General features: G+C 45.0%; 1 protein-coding gene and 1 pseudogene across 1 annotated transcript; one reads left to right on the forward strand and one right to left on the reverse strand.

Moving 5' to 3' along the window:
* The first annotated feature begins 343 nt into the window (after positions 1-343).
* On the forward strand, positions 344-2,851 carry LOC119276466 (mannan endo-1,4-beta-mannosidase 1-like). The gene is made up of 3 exons (XM_037557521.1): positions 344-758; positions 951-1,145; positions 1,817-2,851. The coding sequence occupies exons 1-3, from the start codon at positions 426-428 to the stop codon at positions 2,564-2,566; spliced, it is 1,278 nt and encodes a 425-aa protein (XP_037413418.1). The 5' UTR covers positions 344-425; the 3' UTR covers positions 2,567-2,851.
* Positions 2,852-4,544: 1,693 nt separating this feature from the next.
* On the reverse strand, positions 4,545-21,960 carry LOC119276467 (annotated as a pseudogene).
* Positions 21,961-22,847: the final 887 nt, after the last annotated feature.

Below are 22,847 nucleotides of genomic sequence, written 5' to 3' on the forward strand. Positions count from 1 at the left end.
AGAGAGTGCGGCGCGAACGCTCGAGTGTGCCGCGCGCTGTAGCGGGCGCCCGAAATACACCGCGCGGGACAATGTTTTCGACCGCGCGCCCAACTCGTTATAGAGCGCGCGCTATTTTTACGCACCCGGGAGCGACCTGCCGCGTTGCGCGCACGTTAAAACAGACTAATTTGCGGCGCGGCGTTAGTTTAGCGCGGCTGTTGGAGATGCTCTAAACCCAACAATCCATCCCGTGCACCTATGTGCACAACAAAATGGAAAACCAAAGCCCCCCTGACAAGTGGGTCTGCGTCTACAGTCTGAGTTTTACTCAATGGCGCGACAATGAAAGCTTTTGGTCTATTTAAGCACCCACTGAGCTTCAGCTCGCCGCCATAGCCAACCAGTTTCAGAGAGCGCAACCTCCTAGCAGACTCCCAGAAGAAATGGGGCTTCATCATGGAGCACCAGTTGCTCTGTCCCTGCTCGTGCTCCTGTGCGTCCATGGAGGCCGAGAAGCGGAGGCGGCGGGCGGCGGGTTCGTGAGGGCGCAGGGCACCCGCTTCGTCATCAACGGCAGCCCCTACTACGCCAACGGATTCAACGCCTACTGGCTCATGACCATGGCCGCCGACCCCGCGCAGAGGGGCAAGGTCACCTCCGCGCTCAGCCAGGCCGCCGCCCGCGGCCTCTCCGTCGCCAGAACCTGGGCCTTCAGCGACGGCGGCAGCAATGCGCTGCAGTACGCCCCCGGCAGCTACAACGAGAACACCTTCAAGGTCCTTACCCACATTTTGCTCAACTTTTCTCTTTGTACAGTTTTTATTTTTTGCGCTAACTTTTCTCTTAGTAGTTTTTTCTGAACATCCGGTTTCTTGGATCATTTGGTTCTTCAGCCACCATATAATTTGACCATGGTTCTGTTTCCCTGAGAGTAATTTTGTTGTGGTTGTTGTTGTTTGTGCGTGCAGGGGTTGGATTTTGTGATGTCTGAGGCTAGGAAGAATGGGATTAAGGTGATACTGAGCCTTGTGAACAACTATGACACTTTTGGAGGGAAGAAGCAGTACGTAGAGTGGGCAAGAGGGCGGGGGCAGGCCATCGGATCTGAAGATGGCTTCTTCACCAACTCCGTCGTCAAGGGCTTCTACAAGAACCATGTCAAGGTATGAATAACAAATCTTGAGTAACTTGCAACGTTTTCTTGCAAGCCTTTACCATCTTTAGTATAGTTATTATAGGACCATTATTTGGTCTGTAATCTCCGCTCCCTTCCTCGTTGAAGCAAAGATGCTTAGTTTTCTTCTTGTTATTACGTGGGAGAAATTATAAGATTTTGTGAAGTCTTATTATTGTTACGTGGGAGAAACTACAAGATTTTGTGGAGTATAGTTGGCAATCCTTGTTCTTGCTTTTGCTTTTGCTTTGTGGTATAGTATTACTTTTTAGAAAACATAACGGTGAAACCCTTCCGGGGATAAATATTCACTAAAGTATAGCAAGGTGGCATGCTCGAGGTCACAATAACGGAACTACAGTACGTAGTAACATTTTTGCTCTGCTTACTTAGTACTATGTCTCCACCGAGGCACCGACAGTGTCTCAGTATTCAGAAGTGGCATTGGAGTGTGCATAAGAAGCACTTTTTTTTGTAATTTTAATTCGTGGGAATACTGTTGGATGGGTGCTTCTGGACACCAGACGACTAGTCAAACATCACTCGGTTGGGTCGTGCTCCTACTGTCACTCACTGCGACATGATGATAGCTCTCTGAATCCCTTTATTGACACTCCCGGCACGCTCGTGACAACTTTGCCTCACTTTGCATCATGGAAGACCGTGCTGACGAGGGTGAACACCGTGACCGGGGTGGCGTACAAGAACGACCCGACGATCCTGGCGTGGGAGCTGATGAACGAGCCCCGGTGCCAGTCCGACCTCTCCGGGCGGACCATCCAGTCGTGGATCACGGAGATGGCGGCGCACGTCAAGTCCATCGACGGCAACCACATGCTGGAGGCCGGCCTGGAGGGCTTCTACGGCCCATCCTCGTCCCGGGCCGCCTCCGTGAACCCGGCCGGCCACCAGGTGGGCACCGACTTCATCGCCAACAACCAGGTCCCCGGCATCGACTTCGCCACCGTGCACTCGTACCCGGACCAGTGGCTGTCCAGCTCCGACGACCAGGCGCAGCGGAGCTTCCTGGGCAGGTGGCTGGACGCGCACATCGCGGACGCGCAGGGGACGCTGCGCAAGCCGCTGCTGATCGCCGAGTTCGGCAAGTCGCAGAGGGACCCCGGGTTCAGCAGCGCCCAGCGGGACGCGCAGTTCGGCATGGTCTACGCCAAGATCTACGACTCGGCGCGGAGGGGCGGCCCCACGGTGGGCGGGCTCTTCTGGCAGCTCATGGCCGGCGGCATGGACTCCTACGGGGACGGCTACCAGGTCATCTTCGCGGAGGCGCCGGCGTCCACCACCGGCGTCATCACGTCCGAGAGCCGCAAGCTCAAGATGCTCGGCAAGGCGTTCGCGCGGGCCGAGCGCGCCAAGCGGGACGGGAGCGGGAAGATCGCCGGTGGCAATTAGAGAAGACCACAGACCACGACAACAACAGATGATCTCTACTTTATATAATGCGTGCTTTCTTTGAGTGTGTGAGTGAGTCAAGTTCTCCTCGAGATGATTCAAGATTATTATTCATCCGGGAGAGAAGGAGTAATATTTGTCATCCTTCTTGCTACCTTCCTTGGGAAGAGGACATGTTTTCTTCAGTGTTCTTGTGGATTACGAGATAGCCAAATGTGGTGGACTGATCATGGTGTAAGGCTGGCAAACAGCCGGTGATTAGAACCTTGGTCATACTGGCTTTTACAGATTTTTTGTCGAAAGAAACCCTCTGTCCACTGGAATTGACAAAAAAGACCCCTTGCGGACGAAATTGACAAAAGAGACCCCCTCACTAGTGGCGGCAGGCGCGGCAAGCGACACGTGTCACCTGCCGCCACGCCGTGAGGCGGCGGGCCCGGCCGCCACAACAGGAGGCGGCAGCCCGGTGTATAACGGTGCGTGCACAGGCCAGCGTGCCGCGACGGAACGGGCCGCGCCAGGCGGGCCCGGCCGCCACCGGGTGAGGCGGCCGCCGTCGCTGCTGTCGCTACTCGGCCGACAAGGCCTGCTCCGCGCGGGCCCAGCGGGTGGGCCACGCCGCCACTAGCTGAGGCGGCACGTCCTGTGCTGCTGCACGCGCGACAGTGCGCAGACGGCGCTGATTTCGAGGCGCGAGCTTGATGGCTGTGACTCCGACGCGTGGGAATATGGTCGCTTTTGGTTCTTTCGCCCGGGAATCCTGCCTTTGCTTCTTTTGCCTCAGCGGATGCGATGGCACTGGGAATCCGAGGCTACGCGAAACTGTTGTGGCGACACTACAGGGATCGTAAATATCCTCGCTTAATTTTCTCGCCATCATTTATCGTCTGAGCTTATAAAAGGAGGCACCGAGGCTCTCGTCCAGCCCTCCTAGAAATCGCCAGTGCGCAAAGTGTGTAACACATTTTTTCAGTCGGTATGAGTTTGCCTTGCTCGGATCAAAGCATTAGGCCGAGGAAAATGAAGAATGCAAGTTTGCCTCCTGGGGTGGCAGTCCTGCGGTGTTGGTGTGGCGATCTTTGCAAGGTGAAGGAGGTGACGGATTTTTCAGATTGGTTGGGCATGAAGTTTTTCACGTGCGCCAATTATGAGGAAGATCCCGCAGTAGCTATTTCAGAGTACGACAAGCCTCCGGTATGCTTTAACCATCACGAATAGATATTGTTGGTATTTTCATTGATTCTTTAGTAACATTCTTGTTTCTTGTTGTAGTCTCCTCCGCCTCTGTGCATGTAGTATCATTGAATTGACACGGAGAAGCCGGCTTGAGCAGTGACTGAGATTCGTGAAAGAAGTCGTCGTGCGTGGAATAGTTTATTTGTGGAAGAGCGACGTGAGAAGGCGGAAGCTGAGGAGAAAGCAGAGCAAGAGAGAGAGAGAGTTAAAAGAATACTATGCGGAGCAACACCGTTTTTTTGAGGAAATGGGAAAGAAAAACAAGGAAGAGGCTCGCCGCATGGAGGAGCAGGAACGACAGCGAAAGGAGGCTCGTGAGGCAGAGAGGCAGAGAAAGAAAGAAAGGGCTCGTCAGGCCAAGGCAGCAGAAAAAGCTGGCGATGGAAAAGGAAAATATCCACGCTGGACTCAGTAGATTCCTGTGGTAGTATTTACAATTCCACAATCATTTGTATCTTTATTTCTGCACTTTAATGTAGCTTTATTTCAGGAGTTAAATGTAGGTATATTCCTACAATGTATCTTATTTTCAATTGTGCCGTGTCGTAATGGAAAAAAAATATAGTTTAAGAATAAAGTAGTGGCATTTTCTTTCCCTCCACTAATATCGAACATCGTGCAACAACTACAAAATAAAATTAAGATAGAACATAATGCCCTACAATAACAGAGTACAAAATTGTTCCTGACTGGTGCATTTTTATTTCAGCAAACATAGATGTTCAAATCGAAAAGTCTGATACACACATATATAGATACAATGGGTCGTGCATGTGCATAGATGAATCACCCTACTTTACGACGACCACCTGACCTTTCCTTACGACCGGAAGGCGACAAGCGATTAGGTGGCCGGGTCACACGAAGACCGCGACCGTACTCCAATTCGGCTTCATGTGTCTGCGAGTCCTGCGTAGGTGGTGGAGTCGCGAATCCTTGTTGCGAACCTGAAGCGTAATTGTAGGCGTATGGTTGTGACTCCGGGGGGATAAAAGATGGGCCAATAACACCCCCTCCGAAGAACTCTGTAACTAATGATGTAACCGTGTCGCCAAGATCATGTGATGCTCCCCGGAGGCCTGTGTTGACGCCATGATCATGTGATGCTCCCCGGAGGCCTGTGTTGACGCCGCGTTGGGTGTTCTCATCGCCCCAATTAACATCAGGTGTGTCCTGCACATAGAAACATTTTAAACAAACTGTTAGAGGATAATATATGATATCATTGTAAATGCATTGAAATGTAAACATGACTATCTGAGCATATCCCTCTCCTATACTGTCTGGCCATTGTACTTGGTGCTGGTTTAAATCTGAAGTTAACATCAGGAGTACAATAATATAAATTACGACGAAGACAAAAATACAAATGCAAATCAAAATTAACTTAAAAAATACAAAGAAATACGATTTACATTAATTATCTGAAGTTAACATCAGGAGTACAATAATACAAAGAGAATCAATTTAAATTCAATATAAGTACACATAACGAGTAAAAATATAAATAGACATGGCGAGTACATATATATCAACATCATGCGTTGTTGTTGGCTCGATAGGGCAGTCTTTGCGTGAATGTCCAGGACACCTGCAAATGCGGCATCGCCTTGGTTCTCCCATCTGGCTATGGTCCATGTCATTGCGATGACGCCTAGACTGACGTCGTCCCTTTGCGGTTCTCATCAAGTCGGTGTTCGGAACCCATTTCGGCCCATCTGGCCATAATATTTTGTAGTCATATCAATGCCCCAAGCCCAGAACTCACCGTTCCAAGTGTTGTACAAATTGTACATGTTGAAGTACGGCGATATGTATGGCTCGACGCTGATTTTTTGAACAGCAGCCGCCCGGAGCACATGACTGCAAGGGTAGCCCTCAAGCTTGGGCTTGTTACAAGTGCACTCACAGGAGGTTGAGCCAAGGGTGACCGCTTGCTTTTTTGATCCTCTGTGGTGACCCTTAACGTACTTGGCTCGCACATTGACCTCCCACTTATTCCTAAGTGCGTCCACTTTCCTGCAGCCATGACTTTGGAACTTCTTTGCTTTCTCGTCCAGATGTCTTTGCATCTTCTCGGACCATGGCTTGTTCAATTCAACTTGTGCTTTGGCGACGGTGACCCTGTCTGCAAAGTATGACAGGGTCCGGTTCCAAGTTTCTTCAATTAGGGCTGTGATAGGCAGTGCTCGCACCCCTTTAAGAACACCATTGTACACCTCTGACATGTTGCTGGTCATTATTCCATACCGAGCCCCGGTGTCGTGAGCCTGCGCCCACTTCTCCAAATGAGGGCAATTCTTGGTGATCCACTGGCTCAAATTTATGGCCGTCCTACGACCCCTCCGGTCTTCTCTCTGCGGCAAGGCCGCGCGGTCGATCTTACCATTGATACCTGCCCATATCGCATTCATTTTGGCTTCAGTTTTTTGCATGCACATCCTCTTGAATAACTTGAACCAATCCTTGTTTTTGAATTTGGAGTAAAAGTTTGCTGCCAAATGCCTCATGCACCACCTTCCCTCTAGATCGGGCCAGCCCCACTCTTCTTCCGACGCCTTAATTATTTCAAGAGCGCTTAATAATCCAGTGTTGCGATCAGAAATGATGCAAACACCTTTACGCTCTTTCACGACACCAATCTTCACGCAGCTCAGGAACCACAACCAGCTATCTTTGTTCTCGCTCTCGACCAATGCATATGCAATAGGAAGAAGCTGATTATTTGCATCCGCTGCAATCGCCACCAATAGTGTGCCCTTGTACTTTCCAGTGAGAAAGGTACCATCAACAGATAATACCGGACGACAGTGCCTGAAGGCTTGTATAGTCTGGGCGAATGCCCAGAATAAGCGGTCCAGGATTAGCTCACCCGGGTTCATTGGGTTTGGACGTTCTCTCCGCCAAACTTGAGCCCCCCTATTAGCACTTGCTATTTGATGAAGCATTCTAGGGGCATAAGAATATGCCTCCTCATAGGTACCATACAAGTTCTTGAATATATTTTCCTTCGCACGCCTAGCCTTGCTGTAGCTAACAGGGAATCCAATTAGATCCTCTGCATCTTTTTGCAGAGCCCTAACACTAATGTTGAGACTTCCCTGCACAATTGTTTCCATCGTCTGTGCCACAAATTTTGCTGTCACATTGCAGTGATCTGAAAGAGTCCCAGTTTGCTCATAGGTATGCTCCACTATTTTTGTGATATGCCATGACTGACATACCCCAGGCTTCAGTCTAGCGAGAACTCTTCCGCGGCAACCTTTCGCGGTGTGGATGCATATGACCTTCAACTCTTTTTATCAGACTGCTTCACTCTATGCTGGCGGTGGATGCCGATTGCATAGCTACCCATTGCCTGGTAAGCAGACTTCTTATCTGGGAAAACTTGCCCAACCTCCAGGCTTCCCGCTCCTAGGCCAGAAGCAGAGTGAAATTCGTTGGTGATGCTCATATCCTGTAAAAACCGAGGTTGCAGTGCCGCCGCGACCGCCCTCTGAGGAGGAACATCTTCTTCTCCGCTTGACTCCGAAGACGCAGAAGAATGATCATCATCATCTAGCGCCTCCGGCAATCCCTCCAAGTGTTCACTCATGTCAACGGCCGCCGACCAATATCCTGTGTCATACACAGGCTGGCCGCCCAACGGGCAACTGTCCCATCATTTCCTCCGTCAACGACGAAGGCCTCCATTGTCATTTTTTTCCTGCATCACTGGGCCAAACACCGCTCGGATGCACCTTCTAACAGCTGCGTAACCCACGTTGACCATGTCTCTCACCACTACTGTAGTCGACTCGCAGAAGGACACATCCACCCCGCATGGACCATCGCGTAAGACGTTCCCATAGTACACTACTAAATTTTTCATAATACCTAACCAACATACATGTTTACATTTCAAATAATTAGTAACTGAACATTTAGTAACGATGACAACATTTACATATCTTACGACTAAAATAATAACCGTATTTTCGTTATAAATATTCAGTTTGTTTTTAGAATCATTTGCTTAGACTTTAAGGGGTTGTTTGGTTAACGGGTATTTAAAGATCTATTTTTCTCAAACTTGTCTACGAGCGTAACAAACTAAAACTCTGTTTGCTTTTCTCTAACTACCCCAAAAATATCCTAAAATAGTTCTCGTAACATGCAAAAACTTAGCTTCTGGAAAAACGACTATTAGTAAAATATGGTTTTCTACATAATTTCCTTACAATAGGTTATGACAAAACTGAGGGTAAGTACTCGCTATCCAAACAACCACTAAACATAATATTACGATAATAACATTTAAATATCATATGAGTAAAATATCTAATTTCTTCCGGCATGATATAATGTTTTTCGTATCATACGATAAAATTCATTTATTTACAAATAATAATATTTGCAACGGCATGACAGTACATCAATATAAAAAATATTAACAAAATTACGGCGTCATTTTATACCCATGTTATGACAAAACCCATGGTAATTACTCGCTATCCAAACAACCAGTAAACATAATAGTACGATAATAACATTTTAATATCATATGAGTAAAACATTTAATTTCTTCCAGCTTTATATAATTTTTTTCACATCATACGATAACAATCATTTATCTACAAATAATAATATTTGCAGCAGCATGCACATTATTCACAATAGTACATCAATACAAAAAATATTAACAAAATTACAGTGTCATTTTTCACCTTAGCTCCAATATGGATGTGCTTGCGAATGCAATTAAGCGTCAAAATAGTTCCAATAAATATCCGCCGCCAGTACTATATGAACCTCGTCAACCTATTATCACATTAACAACAATATTACACACGGATTTTTCTTCCTGCTAACAAAAGTATGAAAATAGCACTTCCATGTATGTGTTCATCACCTCAAAATGGGACAAAGAAAATGGAAACACAATTTCTTCAATCACGTCTTCTCCTCCTTGTTTGCTACTAAGATGAATTATTTTACCTAATTACATACATCATTAAGTACATTAGCACCTAATCTTAACATATAAAATTTAGATTATTGCGACATAACAAAGTAGACCTACGGTTTCCTAACTATAGACTTATTAATAAACATACCACATAAAATAACATACCACATGAAATAACATACCGCATGCAATAAACAATTACAGTACAATTTTTTCTTAATTACCGTATTAAGATTTCCCGCATGTCAATACTAATGGACACACCTAACATTGATGCAACATCTTCAACCTACTATTTCAAAAAATAGTTTAAATGCTACATCTCTCGTCTGAAATTATTTCTAACCTCTAAGCACTACCATCACATAGCTAATAACGAGCTAAAGGACGAACTAATTACCACCCTGCATGCATAAATAAATAAATGTATTGCAAAGCTCATACCTTGATCTTCAACTTCGTAGTTCACTTTGCACGGCTATTCCTACTACAGAAACTCCAAATGACTCCTCCAAGTGCTGAAATAATGCCTAAAGCTACATAGAATACACACTTAGGAACTAATCAAATAGAATAAAAACATCGTGCATGCGAATGAAACCAACAAAAATGGATAGATCTTACCTTAATCTATCTTTTCTTCAACTTCATCATTCTCAAAATCCAACTCTAAATCGCCCTAAATCACGAGTGAAAGTGCTTACTTAGAGATTTAGAGAGCAAAGGAGAGGAACAAGGTTACAGAGTGCTTGCGCACGGAGCTGAAGCATGGCATATAAAAGGGAGAGAATCCCTGTAGTGTCGGCAGCCTCGGATTCCCGCGCGTGAAAATCAACATCATCAGCAACAGCATGCAAGGAGCAAAAGCAAAGCAACAAGCCAGAGTGATTTCCGCCCGTGAAATTCGTCGTTTGCCGCGCGTTGGAATCAGCAAAAGCCACAACAATCAACGAGCCAGAGTGATTCCCGCCCCGCCAGTTTTCGCGCGTGGGAATCAGTGCCAGGACCTCGCCTTCCGTGCACAGTCAGCGTGCACCAGCTGTTGTCGGCAGGGGTGGCCGCCTCAGCCAGTGGCGGCGAGGCCTACCGGCAGGGCCCGCTCGCATCAGGGCCTGTCGCCCAGGCAGCGACCGCGCCAGGGCTGGCCGCCTCGCCCGGTGGCGGCCGGGCCCACCTGGCCCTCCCCGTTCCGTCGCGGCGCGACGCACAGTGGAGATTCCGTTCGGCTGGCGTGGCCGCCTCCTGCGGTGGCGGCGGGGCCCGCCGCCTCCTGGCGTGGCGGCAGGTGCCACGTGTCGCCTGCCGCGCCTGCCGCCACCGCTGAGGGGGTCCTTTTTGTCAAAATGATCCAGAGGTAGTGTTTTTTGTCAATTCATCTCGGCAGGGGGTCCTTTTGGACAAAAAATCGCTTTTACAGTAGTTTTTATCTATGGTGGGGTGCTTAATTGACTGGCCTTGATTTGTTTTCGTCCATCTTCATCTTAGTGAAAATCGCTTGTGAAATACTGGAAGCCGGCACAACCTTACCATGGCAACTAATGAGTATGAAAGCCTGCCTTGCATTGCCTCGTTATATTATTGGACAAACCATAACAGACAGGGTTATTAGTATCTCGGATCACACGAGCATTATTTATTAAGCATGTAACATATGCACATACATACTTCGCCCAAGACCAAACCAACCTGAAGATTCCGTCCCCCCACTATGGGGGAAGGGAACCCTATGCCGCCTTGGCGAACCCAACCTTCATGTTGCCATAGTCGAAGACGGTATGGTAGGCTCCCATGAATATATCGCCCAGGATCCTATAACAGCAAATTCTCATTGTCAGAGTTGTGGACAGCAGTTTCGCGGAGCATTTGCTTTCAGTATTTCAGGGGTGTTTAGCACGCCAACGACTGCTGCAGATAAATCTCACAGATGAAGAAACCTTAATTGTAACCCGTATGATCACCAGTTCAATATTAGTACTAATCCATAAAAAGGGGTCAACGTCAATAAGAGGGAAAAGCTCTCACAACATAAGGCGTGCATAATTTTACCAGAGAGGGCCACGGGGAGGAGGAATGTCCATGGCTGTAAATCCACTGATGCACTGGGTAGCATCTCCCTCACCCATCCTCAGGATGTACTAACAACGGATATCAAAAGTGAAACAAAGTCAGTCTACTGCGAATAAAACGGGAGCAACAGAATATACAAATCTGAACGTATGCGTGAAGCACTCAGAATTTTGCCTAAAAAGGTAATAGCAGTTGCCTATATGTAACCATCGTCACCATTTTGTGCACTATGATCTCCGCAGGTTGTTGTTTTCTTTCCAGACGTACTAATTTAGTTGCAGTTACCAAATATCAACTGAATGACCATAGTCTTAACTATGAGTATAGTAAACCTTTTGTGTGTCTCTTCAACTTTTATGTGCAAGCAAGAAATGTCAAGATCATGCTTACATTCATAAGTACATCAGTATTAGTATGCCTGTGTGAAACAACTTAAGAGAACTCATCTACATTTTCTTTTGTCGAAAAGGAGGAAAAAGCCCCTCGGCAAGAGAAGTGATCCACTGAAACTTCCATGCCTGAGTGTCTACTATGATCTCCCCAAGAGTACTAATTTCGAAAAGTATAGGAACAAGTCGACAACATGGATGAAAGAACTGGATAATCTTAATCTGGAATGTTCTTAAAAAATTATAGTGCACAAAAATTCTAAACATGATAGCTAATGTGGATGCAGTTTTACACAAAAAATGCGCAAGTTAATAACCATAGAGAAGCAGTACTTGCTCCGCTGTCAGCACAAACTGTTTGCCCCCGATGGAGAAGGCGACGTCAGGCATGGATGCAAGTCTGCTGCAGTCCACAGATGATTCTCCCATAGGGCTAGGAATACGGTCACATAGCTGCAAAGTTGAATCAGTTTACCAAACTTTGTAAAACTGTGTTATGATGTGATTCTCTCACTGGTGTTACAAGATACTAGGAAACATGCCTGATTAATGTACTTAAAATAAGATCTTGAGTTTGATTCTTTGCAAGTTGGTTCGTCATCCATACAACAGCCATCTCACAAGCATGACACATGACATCATTTGATCTCCCAACTTCATGATCTAGCACACTCCGAATACCAGCCCTGCCATTACATTACATACGAAGACAATGTATATAATGTGAAAGGTACATAAGTACAACAATGTGATAGGTAAAAAGGACGTGAAACCAACTTCATGCACTTAAGCTATGTTTCTTCTGTGCCAGTTAGGGCACAAATTGGTAAAACTTGGTAATGACAATTGCAGCAAAAGAATTGGGTCCAATTTGAGAACCCACGGTAAAAATAATTTTCTAACACAAAAGGGTCATGGAGGCATAAACTCGACTCTGCATTATTGGTTCTAATCCTGGCGCCGAATCTCATATCCCCAATGGAGACTTTTTTTGAAGTGCTAGATTTTGAATTTGGCCAAAAAATCATAAATTTAATACTCTGGTACTTGCATTGGCATCATCCATAATCAAGTTGTTAGAACAGGGTTGTGCTGTGTGTGTAGTTATCATATTGTATAGGGGCTTCTTTGCTTATTTCCCTTCATGTATATATGCTGGCCTGTTGGCTCGATGGAATATAGGCTCACTTCATAACATGGTATCAGAGCGAGAAGGGTGTTGAGCACGTCGGGAGTAGGTAAAAGGAAAAGGAGAGAGAGTGGATGGCTCAACCCGAGTAGGAGAGTCGGGAATAGAAACCTCATCCTGTGTAAGCTGAAGCTCATGAGCAGACACAGGTGAAAGGCTAGGAGTGGACCTACCAGGTGACGATAAAGGTGAAGAATCAGGTAGAGTCAAAAAGAGAGAGGCTCGACTAACGACTCGGTTGTGGCAGTAGAAGAATGACGAGGGTAGAAGGAGCGAGACTCATCAAAAGTGACACCTTTGGAGATTCTCAGTCTTCGAGCAATAGGGTCCCAGCAACAGTAACCTTTGTGCTCCAAACTGTAGCCAAGGAAAACACATTCAACCGATTGAGCAATCAATTTGGTGCGTTCATGAGGGTGGAGAAGAACAAAACAGGCACAACCAAACAGACATAGACCACTATAATCAGCTGGACCATCACCTAGATGATCAACTGGTATCCCTCCTTGAAGAGCAACAGAAGGTTGAATATTAATGAGATAAACAACGGTAGAGACAGCCTCAGCCCAAAAGTGCATGGGAACAACAGAAGATAAAAGAAGAGCCCGAGCAGTCTCAAGGACGTGATGATGTTTGCGTTCAGCCACCCCATTTTGAGCATGTGCACCAGGACAGGAATACTGAGGAAGGGTACCCTGTTCAGCAAGGAAACCACGAAGCGCACGAGATAGGTACTCGCCAGCCGAATCAGCACGAAAAACTCGAATAGAGGAATCATACTGAGTGCGAACCATGGTAGCAAACGACTTGTAAATTTGAAGCACTTGACTACGAGATGACATAAAGTAGATCCAAGTGTGGCGAGAAAAATCATCAATGAAAATTATATAATATTTGTGACCCCCTTTCGAAACAAAGGGTGCAGGACCCCATGCATCAGAGTGAACAAGTTCGAAAGGTCGTTGAGAAACAGAATTACTAGAGGGATATGGAAGTTGTATCTGATTGCCAAGCTTACAACCCATACAAGTTAGTGAACTATCACCAGATACAGACCCTAGAATACCACTCCTAACCAAAGAAGACAAGCGGGAGCCATAAATGTGACCCAATCGATGATGCTACTGAGCGAAGGATGTGGTGGAGGTGGCAGCTGAAGCAAAAGGGGTGGTGATGTCCGACTGGCTAGAGGACTCAGCGAAAGGAAGGCGCAGCCAATCGAGCTCCCAAAGGCGCTGAGAGTCATGGCGCCGAGGACCGATCCCAACCAGAGTTCCCGTACGAAAATCCTGAACGCAACAAGAGTCAGAATCCAGAATAACACGACAACCCAAGTCAGTAAGTTGACCAGCAGATAGAAGTTGCATAGTCAGTTTAGGAACATGAGAAACGGCAGGGACATGAAAAGAAGACGTGGAAAGAGTCCCTCTTGCGGCAACAGAAAGAGAAGTGCCATCTGTAGTCTGAACTGTAAGAGGAGAAGGCACGGAATTGACAGCACAAAGATGATCTCTGTGTGGTGTCATGTGGAAGGAGGCCCCAGAATCAAGAATCCAGGGCAAAGATGTACCTGACGAAGAGTGCGGTGGTGGACCAAACCTCTAACCAGCAGAACCAGCAGAACCTAAGGATGGTGCAGAAGCAGTAAGGCGGCGCAGCAAGGTGAGCATCTCCTGGTGAACCTTCTCAAGGGAGCCCTCACGAGAATTAGAGGAGCCTCCCGAGTCCTTTTGAGGACGGCCACCACGGCGACCCTGTTTCCTCCTCTTGATGCACTCCATGATCATGTGACCATCCTGCTTGCAGTAGTTGCAGAAAGCACTAGTGGAGGTTGCTGCCACCTGTGTGGAAGAGGGCACACCAGGCAGCGGTGGTGGAACGCGGGCAGCCAGGACTGCTGAAGAGGATGGCAATAAGCCCGTCTCCGTAGGCGCACCTCCTCAGATCGCACCTCAGCAAGGGCCTCCAGAGTAGAGAGCCGAGGATGACGTGCCAATAGCTGAGCACGACTCTGCTCGAACTCCGGCCGGAGGCGAGTGAGGAAGTCATAGAGGCGACGAACCTCCAGCTTAGCTTGTTGCCGCACACAACACCTACATCTGCGACAAACATCAGCTCCCAGAGAGTCCAATTGGCGCCCTCCGGTCCATACTCCTTCTCTGTTTATTCACACTTCTCCTCGTGGTCGCACCCTTTTACTACTCTATGTTGATGACATGATTATCACAGGGGCTGACCACCAATTCATTGATTTTGTGAAGAAACGTCTACATGAGCAATTCTTGATGACTGATTTGGGTTCTCTTCGCTACTTTCTTGGACTTGAGATCATTTCTTCCCCTGAGGGTATTTATCTCTCTCAAGAGAAGTACATCCAAGATCTTCTCACTCGTGCCCGCCTCACTGATCAGCGCACGGTTGACACTCCTATGGAGTTTGGTCTCCATCTTCGTCCTGGTGAGGGTGAACCCCTTGCAGATCCCACACACTACCGCCATCTTGTTGGGAGCCTTGTCTATCTAGGCATCACTCGTCCTGACATTTCTTATGTTGTGCACATTCTAAGTCAGTTTGTCTCTGCTCCCACTCAACTTCACTACAGTCACCTTCTTCATGTTCTTCGTTACCTTCGTGGTACCGTGACTCGTCGCTTATTCTTCCCTCGCTCCAGCTCTCTTCAGCTTCAAGCCTACTATGATGCTACCTGGCCCAGCGATCCCACTGATCGCCGCTCTCTCTCTGCCTATTGTGTTTTTCTTGGCTCCTCCCTGATTGCCTGGAAGACCAAGAAGCAGACTGCTGTATCTCGCTCCAGTGCTGAGGCTGAGCTGCGAGCTATGGCCCCCGTGACTGCAGAAGTTACTTGGCTACGATGGCTTCTTCAAGATTTTGGTGTTTCCACTGCTACACCGACCCCTCTGCTCTTCGACAGCACTGGGGCACTCAGCATTGCCCGTGATCCTGTTAAGCATGAGCTCACCAAGCACATCGGTGTTGATGCCTCCTACACGCGTTCTCAGGTGCAAGATAGAATTGTGGCCCCTCAGTATGTGCCCTCGGAGCTTCAGCTTGCTCATTTTCTGACGAAAGCTCAGACACGGTCCCAACACAGCTTTTTCCTGTCCAAACTCAGTGTCCAAGATCCCCCTTGAGTTTGAGGGGGGGGGGGGTTATAACAGGGTTGTGCTGTGTGTGTAGTTATCATATTGTATAGGGGCTTCTTTGCTTATTTCCCTTCATGTATATGTTGGCCTGTTGGCCCGATAGAATATAGGCTCACTTCATAACGTGACCACTAATTTGCAGCTAATTGCAAGTGTAAATACTAAATCTATATGCCGACATGAAAGGTGCAACATTTTTTGATCGAATCAGTCCAAACCATCTAGAAAATTGATCAAATGGGATGAGAAAATAAGTGGGAACCTTGTACTTTGTAATTACTCACACACTAATTACTCTCTTATTTGCACAAGTATTCTTTTACTTTTATCAAATAATTTTCCTTTACTACTCAATGTCTCAATCCCATCTTTTTCTGGTTCAGTTAACAACTTGTGTTATTGTGCACGGTGCTCTCTAGATCCCTTCTCTCGGCTATGTATGACAATATATATAATTCATGTGATATACACACCTCCTCTCAGTTACACATGTCAGTATATATTTAGCTGCATATATATTGTGTAAGGTGTGCATGAGTGTGAAAAGTACAGGAGTTCCCAACTCTTACCTTACACCTTGTGTTCCATCAGGAGTACATAAACCGACTAAAGAGCATATTTTTGATGGATCGATCTGCATCATAGACCCGAAAAGAATATATTTATAATCCTAACATAGGACTTATCAAACAAAAACGTTACCTCTGAAAATGTTCGAACCTCCTTTAACAACAGATCTAGGATCCTCTGCCCATACTGAGAAACAACGGCCTTGCACTCTTGGCTGACTACCCCAGGTGCACCGATCTTTTCATTTATTTGAGTAATTATGGCCTGCATATTTCAATGTTGAATCACTAGGTCTAAGACACACAATGATTAATCTAAAAATGGAATATGCCCCCATCAGAGTAGAAACTATAAAGCATAGATAAGGATATTGCACATATTATGCTTTAAATGGTCTACCGAGTTCTATTTCACTGATCTTCACATTCTGTAATGTACCTATTGATCCAGACATGCTTTTAGAAGTTTTTAGTTACTAAATTTATTTGTAATAGTTCAAGAGCATCATGCAATTTGTTATATGTCGTAGTGCTTGCCCTTCAGGTGTAACTACCATAATTTAATCAAAATAAAGTCTATAAATATAATTTATCAAAGCATACACCTTGTTACAATGCATATTTCCTCTGCTAAAAGGTAAAACTCGAACCGAAAGCTTATGTTAAGGAATGACTCCTTTAGGTTGCTACAAATGTTTATTGTGCTGACTTGATATTGTAAAGCCATTTTCCTTGTTTATGGAGATTAAGATAAACAGAGGTCACAGCCATACTGTGGGACCAGAAAGCAATGAAGTTCCAGAATCTGCTATAGCTGCACAGCGAGACGCACATAATCCTAGTACATAGAGAGCATAAAAAAATATTATAAGCACTTTGTTATATACATGTACATTGGCCATGGGTACTTTTTTGATAGGTCAGAGGTTACTACCCATGTAATTTCCTCCAATCAAGACATCACCCATATCAAACTGCAAAAAGCAAGTCAAAATTTATCAGCTCAAATCAGTTACCACCTTTTGAATTTTAAAATTACTCAACTAAGTGAAAGAGATCCACCTGCCAGTATCCCTTCCTAGTAATAGGGACGTATGTATGATCTCCGTTATGATGATTAGGATCAATTCCTCCAAACACAATTTCTCCCCCTGCCCTTTACCGGCATGTCTGTTCAACCACAATGAGAAAATAGGGCTACTAACTAGGCCTTGGCTAACCATGTTATACCTACAGGTTTTGTTGTGATGTTAGGGATAACGAATATGGTCTACATTTTAAGTAAGATATGCCAATAAATCAGAATAACCCTGAGTGCGGTATGTGGATCTTAATAATACACCATAAATTTTGCATCAAGTAAAATATTCACATCTATTGTTGACATCACCACCAAATATGCACAAGATATTTAGATGGAGAGACATGCTCACCAGACAGGTACAACATCACCTTTCGAGATTTCTTTAAACCCAAGACCAAAAATGCCATCAAATTTTGCAACCATAAAAGTAATACTTGGTTCCCTCGTAGCTTCAATAAAATCCTAACATGGTACCATAATGAAATTAGTATACTCTAAAATGGGATGCGCATGATCAGATAGCATAAAATAAGTGTGCAATTCGGATGCAGGCATAAACCTGATTTTTCACAACTACACCACCAACTTGCACATTGTCCTGGCTAACATAGCCAGAAATTGCACCAGTTCCATACTGAATTACAACCATTTTTCCTGCCAAGAGGGGAAATAGAAATTACATTCTCGAATCAAACATAATTTGCCTGCTTGCTACAAGTTAATGTAAAAAAGGCCCAATACCCAATTGGCTAAAAAGATCCTAATATAAGAAACATGCACGGAAAGTGTGTTAGAGCATCTCCAAAGGATTACAAAAAACTCTCCCAATAAATGGATATTGGGCTCTCCCAATAAATTTCCGGAGGGTTTCCAGGTGGAGTATTTTCTTCAGAGCCCCAATAAAAGTTTTATGCCTAACTGTGACCATTAATTCTATATGCCTAAGTTTGACCATTAATTTTATCAATAAAAAGTAAGTTATATGCCACAAAAATGATGTCATTGGATGCACATTTGAAAGAACTTTCCGATGATATACTTTTGATAACATATAATCCATATTTTGTTGACCATAATTATAAGTCAAAGTTTGACACGAAAGTGGCCTTGTATGCAGAAATGGAGGGGGTATTATTATCTTATTATTAATATTGTTGTTGTTGCTGCTATGATGGTAGTTGGTAGTACTTATTTATTTCTCTATTAGTAGACTGTACAAAAGAGGAAAGCTATAAGTTTTGATGCAAAAGTAGCTAAATCTATGGCTACCACAAAACTCTTCCATGTTATTAGTTTTTAATTTCTCAATTCTATCACATGTGTGAATAATGAATAATGTATTGACTAAGCTGGCTAAACGTTGAAAGAGTACAATATAAAGCAGTCTCAATATCACCCTAGCAATGAAACCCAGCCAAACAAGAAATATGTACCAGTGATAATTATTTTGACTCAACACCCTATCAATACTTGAATACATAATTTGTATTTTTGACTAGCTTGTGCAAAAATGATGGCCTCTAAAAACATAAAGATTGATAAGAACTTGAAAGTAAATTTGTTCTCATGTTTTGAAAAAAAGAAGAAAATTTGGTCTCGCTGATGTGTAGCTAAAATTCGAATAACTTAGAATAAAAAATACAGATATTAGACAAAGTTTTATTTTATTTCAAAAATTAAGACTATATTCACTCCGAGCCTCTTCTTCCCGGTGTACATCCCATATTCCCTTTAAAGCCAGCTTCAAAATTTTCAACAAAGTAGCTACTAATGGGCTCACCACGGTTGCTAACCATGTCGTCCGGCCATCTCAAACGAATTTCATGCAAGGTAGAAATATACTCGATGGAATTATAATCCTACATGAAACCATTCACGAGATGCACCGAAAAAACATTAGTTGAGTAGTTTTCAAGATTGACTTCAGAAAGGCCTATGACTAGGTTAATTAATCATTCCTTCAACATGCCCTAATAATGAAAGGACTCTTCGATAATTGGCGTCAGTGGATCCAAAATTTTGTTACTGGAGGCAGTGTGGCTGTCAAAGTCAATAATGACATAGGTCATTACTTTCAGACGAAAAGACTACAACAGGGTGATTCTATGTCTCCAATTTTGTTTAACATCGTTGCTGATATGTTGGCTATTCTTATTGATTGCGTCAAGCAGGATGGTTAAACTGCAGGTTTAGTGCCACACCTTGTGGATGGTGGTCTCTCTATTTTATAATATGTCGATGATACAATTCCTTTTATGGTACATGACCTGGCTAAGGCTCGAAATCTGAAACTATTGCTTTTAGCATTTGAGCAAATGTTGGCCTTAAAATTAACTTCCATAGAAATGAATTATTTTACTTTGGAGAAGCCGGCGAGTATGATGACATGTTTAGTTGTGTGCAAGGTCAATTTCTGATTAAACATTTGGGAATACAGATTCATTATCGATGTCTCACTAATGCAGAGTGGAAACATGTAGAGAAGCGCTTAGAGAAATGGTGGAGAGGTTAGAAACACAAGTTGCTCTTTGTTGAAGGACAAGTGGTCTTGATCAACTCTATCATCATAAATATGGTTCCCTATATGCTTTTTTTTCCAACTCCCAAAATGATCTTGTTGATTATTTCAAATCCAGATTCTTTTGGCAAGGCACCGTGAAAAGAAAAGGTACAAACATGCCAAATAAAAGTGTGGTTTATAGACCGAAAGACCAAGGTGGACTTGACATTCATTCCCTACGGGTCAAGAATGATGACTTACTAAGTAAATGGTTGTTCAAACTACTTATTGAGGATGAAGTTTGACAACCCTGCTATGCAGTAAGTATGTAGGAAAAAATGACGTGTCCCGGGCCTATTGGAAACCTGGTGACTCACACTTTTGGGTTGGTTTAATGACGACGAAGAAACATATTTTTTGCTTTGGATTCTTCGTAATAAAAGACGAGCCAGAGATTCGTTTCTGCGAGGACAACTAGTTAAGCAATGCCAGCCTCCGTGATAAATATCCATCTTTGTACCACATTGTGCGTGATAAGAATGATACTCTTGCGCATGTGCTCAATTCATTTCCGCTGAATATTTCTTTCAGGCAGGATTTGATTAGCCCCCTGTCTTATGTCATAGCAAAATATGTTAGGAATCGATTAACCTAACACAAGGATGTGACATTTTTCATTGGAACCTCACTACATCTGTGCCCTTCATAGTCAACTCTATGCACTACGTGCTCACGCATTCAGAGGTCCCAGTGGATAATAACAAGAAAATTTGGATGTCAAAGATTCCACTAAAAGTTAAATCTGTATGTGGTATCTTTGGAGTGAAGCTGTGCTAACTAAAGACAATCTCGCTTGACGCAACTGGCAAGAAAGCAAGAAATGTAACTTTTGCACTCACAACAAGACAATCAGACACCACTTTTTCCAATGCAAGTTTGTCCGTTCTACATGGCCAGTCATCCAAATAGTGTCCAATTTGGATCCGCCTATAAGTGTTGTCAATATTTTCATCATTGGTTGGACGAAATTTCAAATAGATTCAGAACCCTAATAAGAGTGTGAGAATATGCCTTATTATGGGCACTTTGGCTATATAGAAATGATTTAATTTTCGTAGGCAACAACACATGTCCTTTGCGGATTATTTTCTATTTTACACACTCGCTTCATACGTGGTCTACGCTACATTGGACGGAGCACCAACCGTTGTTCAAGGCGGTGTATGCGGTTGGAACGGGTGGCCAAGGAGGTATTTACCCAACATGAGTGGTAGCATAATCTCCAAATTGGTCCACCACCTCCTTCAACATAGGCATAGTATCCGTTCTATATGACTATACTACCGACCAGTGGCGGAGCTTGCACAAAATGGTTGGGCGGGCCAGGCTGTTAAGATTGCTACTAGTTGGTATTTTGTGATCCATGGACTGGCTATAATAAGAGGACAAGCTCCAGAGCTGGGTGGGCCATGACCCATTTGGCCTTGCCTAAGCTCCGCGAGTGCTGCTGATATGTCGCATTTTTATCTTTTTCTGTCAGTTTGTTAGTGTTTGCATCTTATTTATGCGGAGATGAAGTGTTGTTCATCATGTTTTGTATCCGCTTGATACTACATTTTGGGTTAACAAAAATGCTCTTTATCGAAAAATCAACAGAAACAAAATACTGTGGAGCTTGAGAAGAGATTACGATAGGAAGGGCCGAGGCACAAACCATTCTTCTTGTACGTGCTCGACCGCTTGGCCTTGTAGCTCGCGTGGAAGTAGCATGCAATCTGCAGCATAAATTACAAAACGCGCACTCCAGATTAGTTAGTATGATAAACCAAACCGTGCAGAACCCTGAATCACGGCAGCCAACACGGGCGGGGCGCACCGAGAGGAAGCACTTGGAGGAGGGCACCCAGAGGTTGGAGCTGCCTGTGTCGAAGATGACGGTGAAGTTCTGCGGCGGCGTTCCGATACCGATCTCGCCGTGGTACTGAGCGTTGTGGTAGTTCTTCAGTGCCACGACGTGGCCCTTTGCCTCGGCGTCGCCGACGAGGGCGAGGAGTAGCTGGGCGTCGTCAACCGGACGCTTCTTGAGCGCGACGCGGACAAGGCCCTCCGCGGGCGTGGCGAGGAGGGCATGGAGGAGGAGCACGCTGGAGAGGAGGAGCAGGAGGTGGAGCGCGAGGCGGGGGGTTCCCATGGTTGCGCCGCGAGCTGCAAATTACAGAGAGAGAATACCGATGAAGTGAGACCGGGAAAGGAGCAGACCACTCCGAACACGCGAAGAAGGGATCGCCCGGGGGTCAATTTATGAACTTGATCGGTGTGGCTACATGATCACCAGCACCGTTGGATCCTCCAGTGACGTCTCATTAGCCGTTGGATTCCGACAGGGTGATCACATCCCTGTGGCTTTGGGGTACCGGAATAGTATGTCGCAAATTCTGCGTGATCGATTGAAAAAGTTTTTTTTTGAGAACATCGATTGAAAAAGTTAATCCAGGAAGATACTGGACCACGGTTGTGTTCACGCAACAAAAAGATTTTGCAGTTTATACCATTCCCAAAAAACAAAAGTTTGCTTGTGCGTGCAGTGTTACTGGTGTCCGCCGCACAATCTCACAAAGCACGAGCAGAAACTCTCATGTCATGGTTGCAAAAGCAGAAAGGTCCAACAACAAAAAATGTCCCTCTTGATGACATTCATCGGATTCTTGCGGATTCCCCCGCCACACCACGTCCAGATGGACATCGGAGAAATGATTCAATTCTTCTTTTGAGATCAGACAAGTGTGTACTTCACTTGATCATGCTTTCGCTTGTGATCACCCTTTTCCACGTCGATCTGAGTTGGGGATGACATAACCGTGTGAGCTCACCAATTTCGTGTTGCTGCATGCATACTTTGAGGATGCATACAAAACTACGTTTTGCTAATAGTTTGTCGAAAGCACTAAACACTCCATTGACCGTGTTTTGATGCAAAATCTGACAGCAGGGGCCGTTGTCAGTGCTGACGTGGCAAAGAAATATCACACTGTTTGACTGGAGGAGACTGACGTTAAGCATCATAGTCAACCCCTCCTCTTCCTCCGATCTACACCGGCCAGGGCTGGTCCCCTCTCCCTCGGATTGCTGCTCCGG

This window comes from Triticum dicoccoides, chromosome 3B (genome assembly GCF_002162155.2).
Source record: "Triticum dicoccoides isolate Atlit2015 ecotype Zavitan chromosome 3B, WEW_v2.0, whole genome shotgun sequence".
NCBI lineage: Eukaryota > Viridiplantae > Streptophyta > Magnoliopsida > Poales > Poaceae > Triticum > Triticum dicoccoides.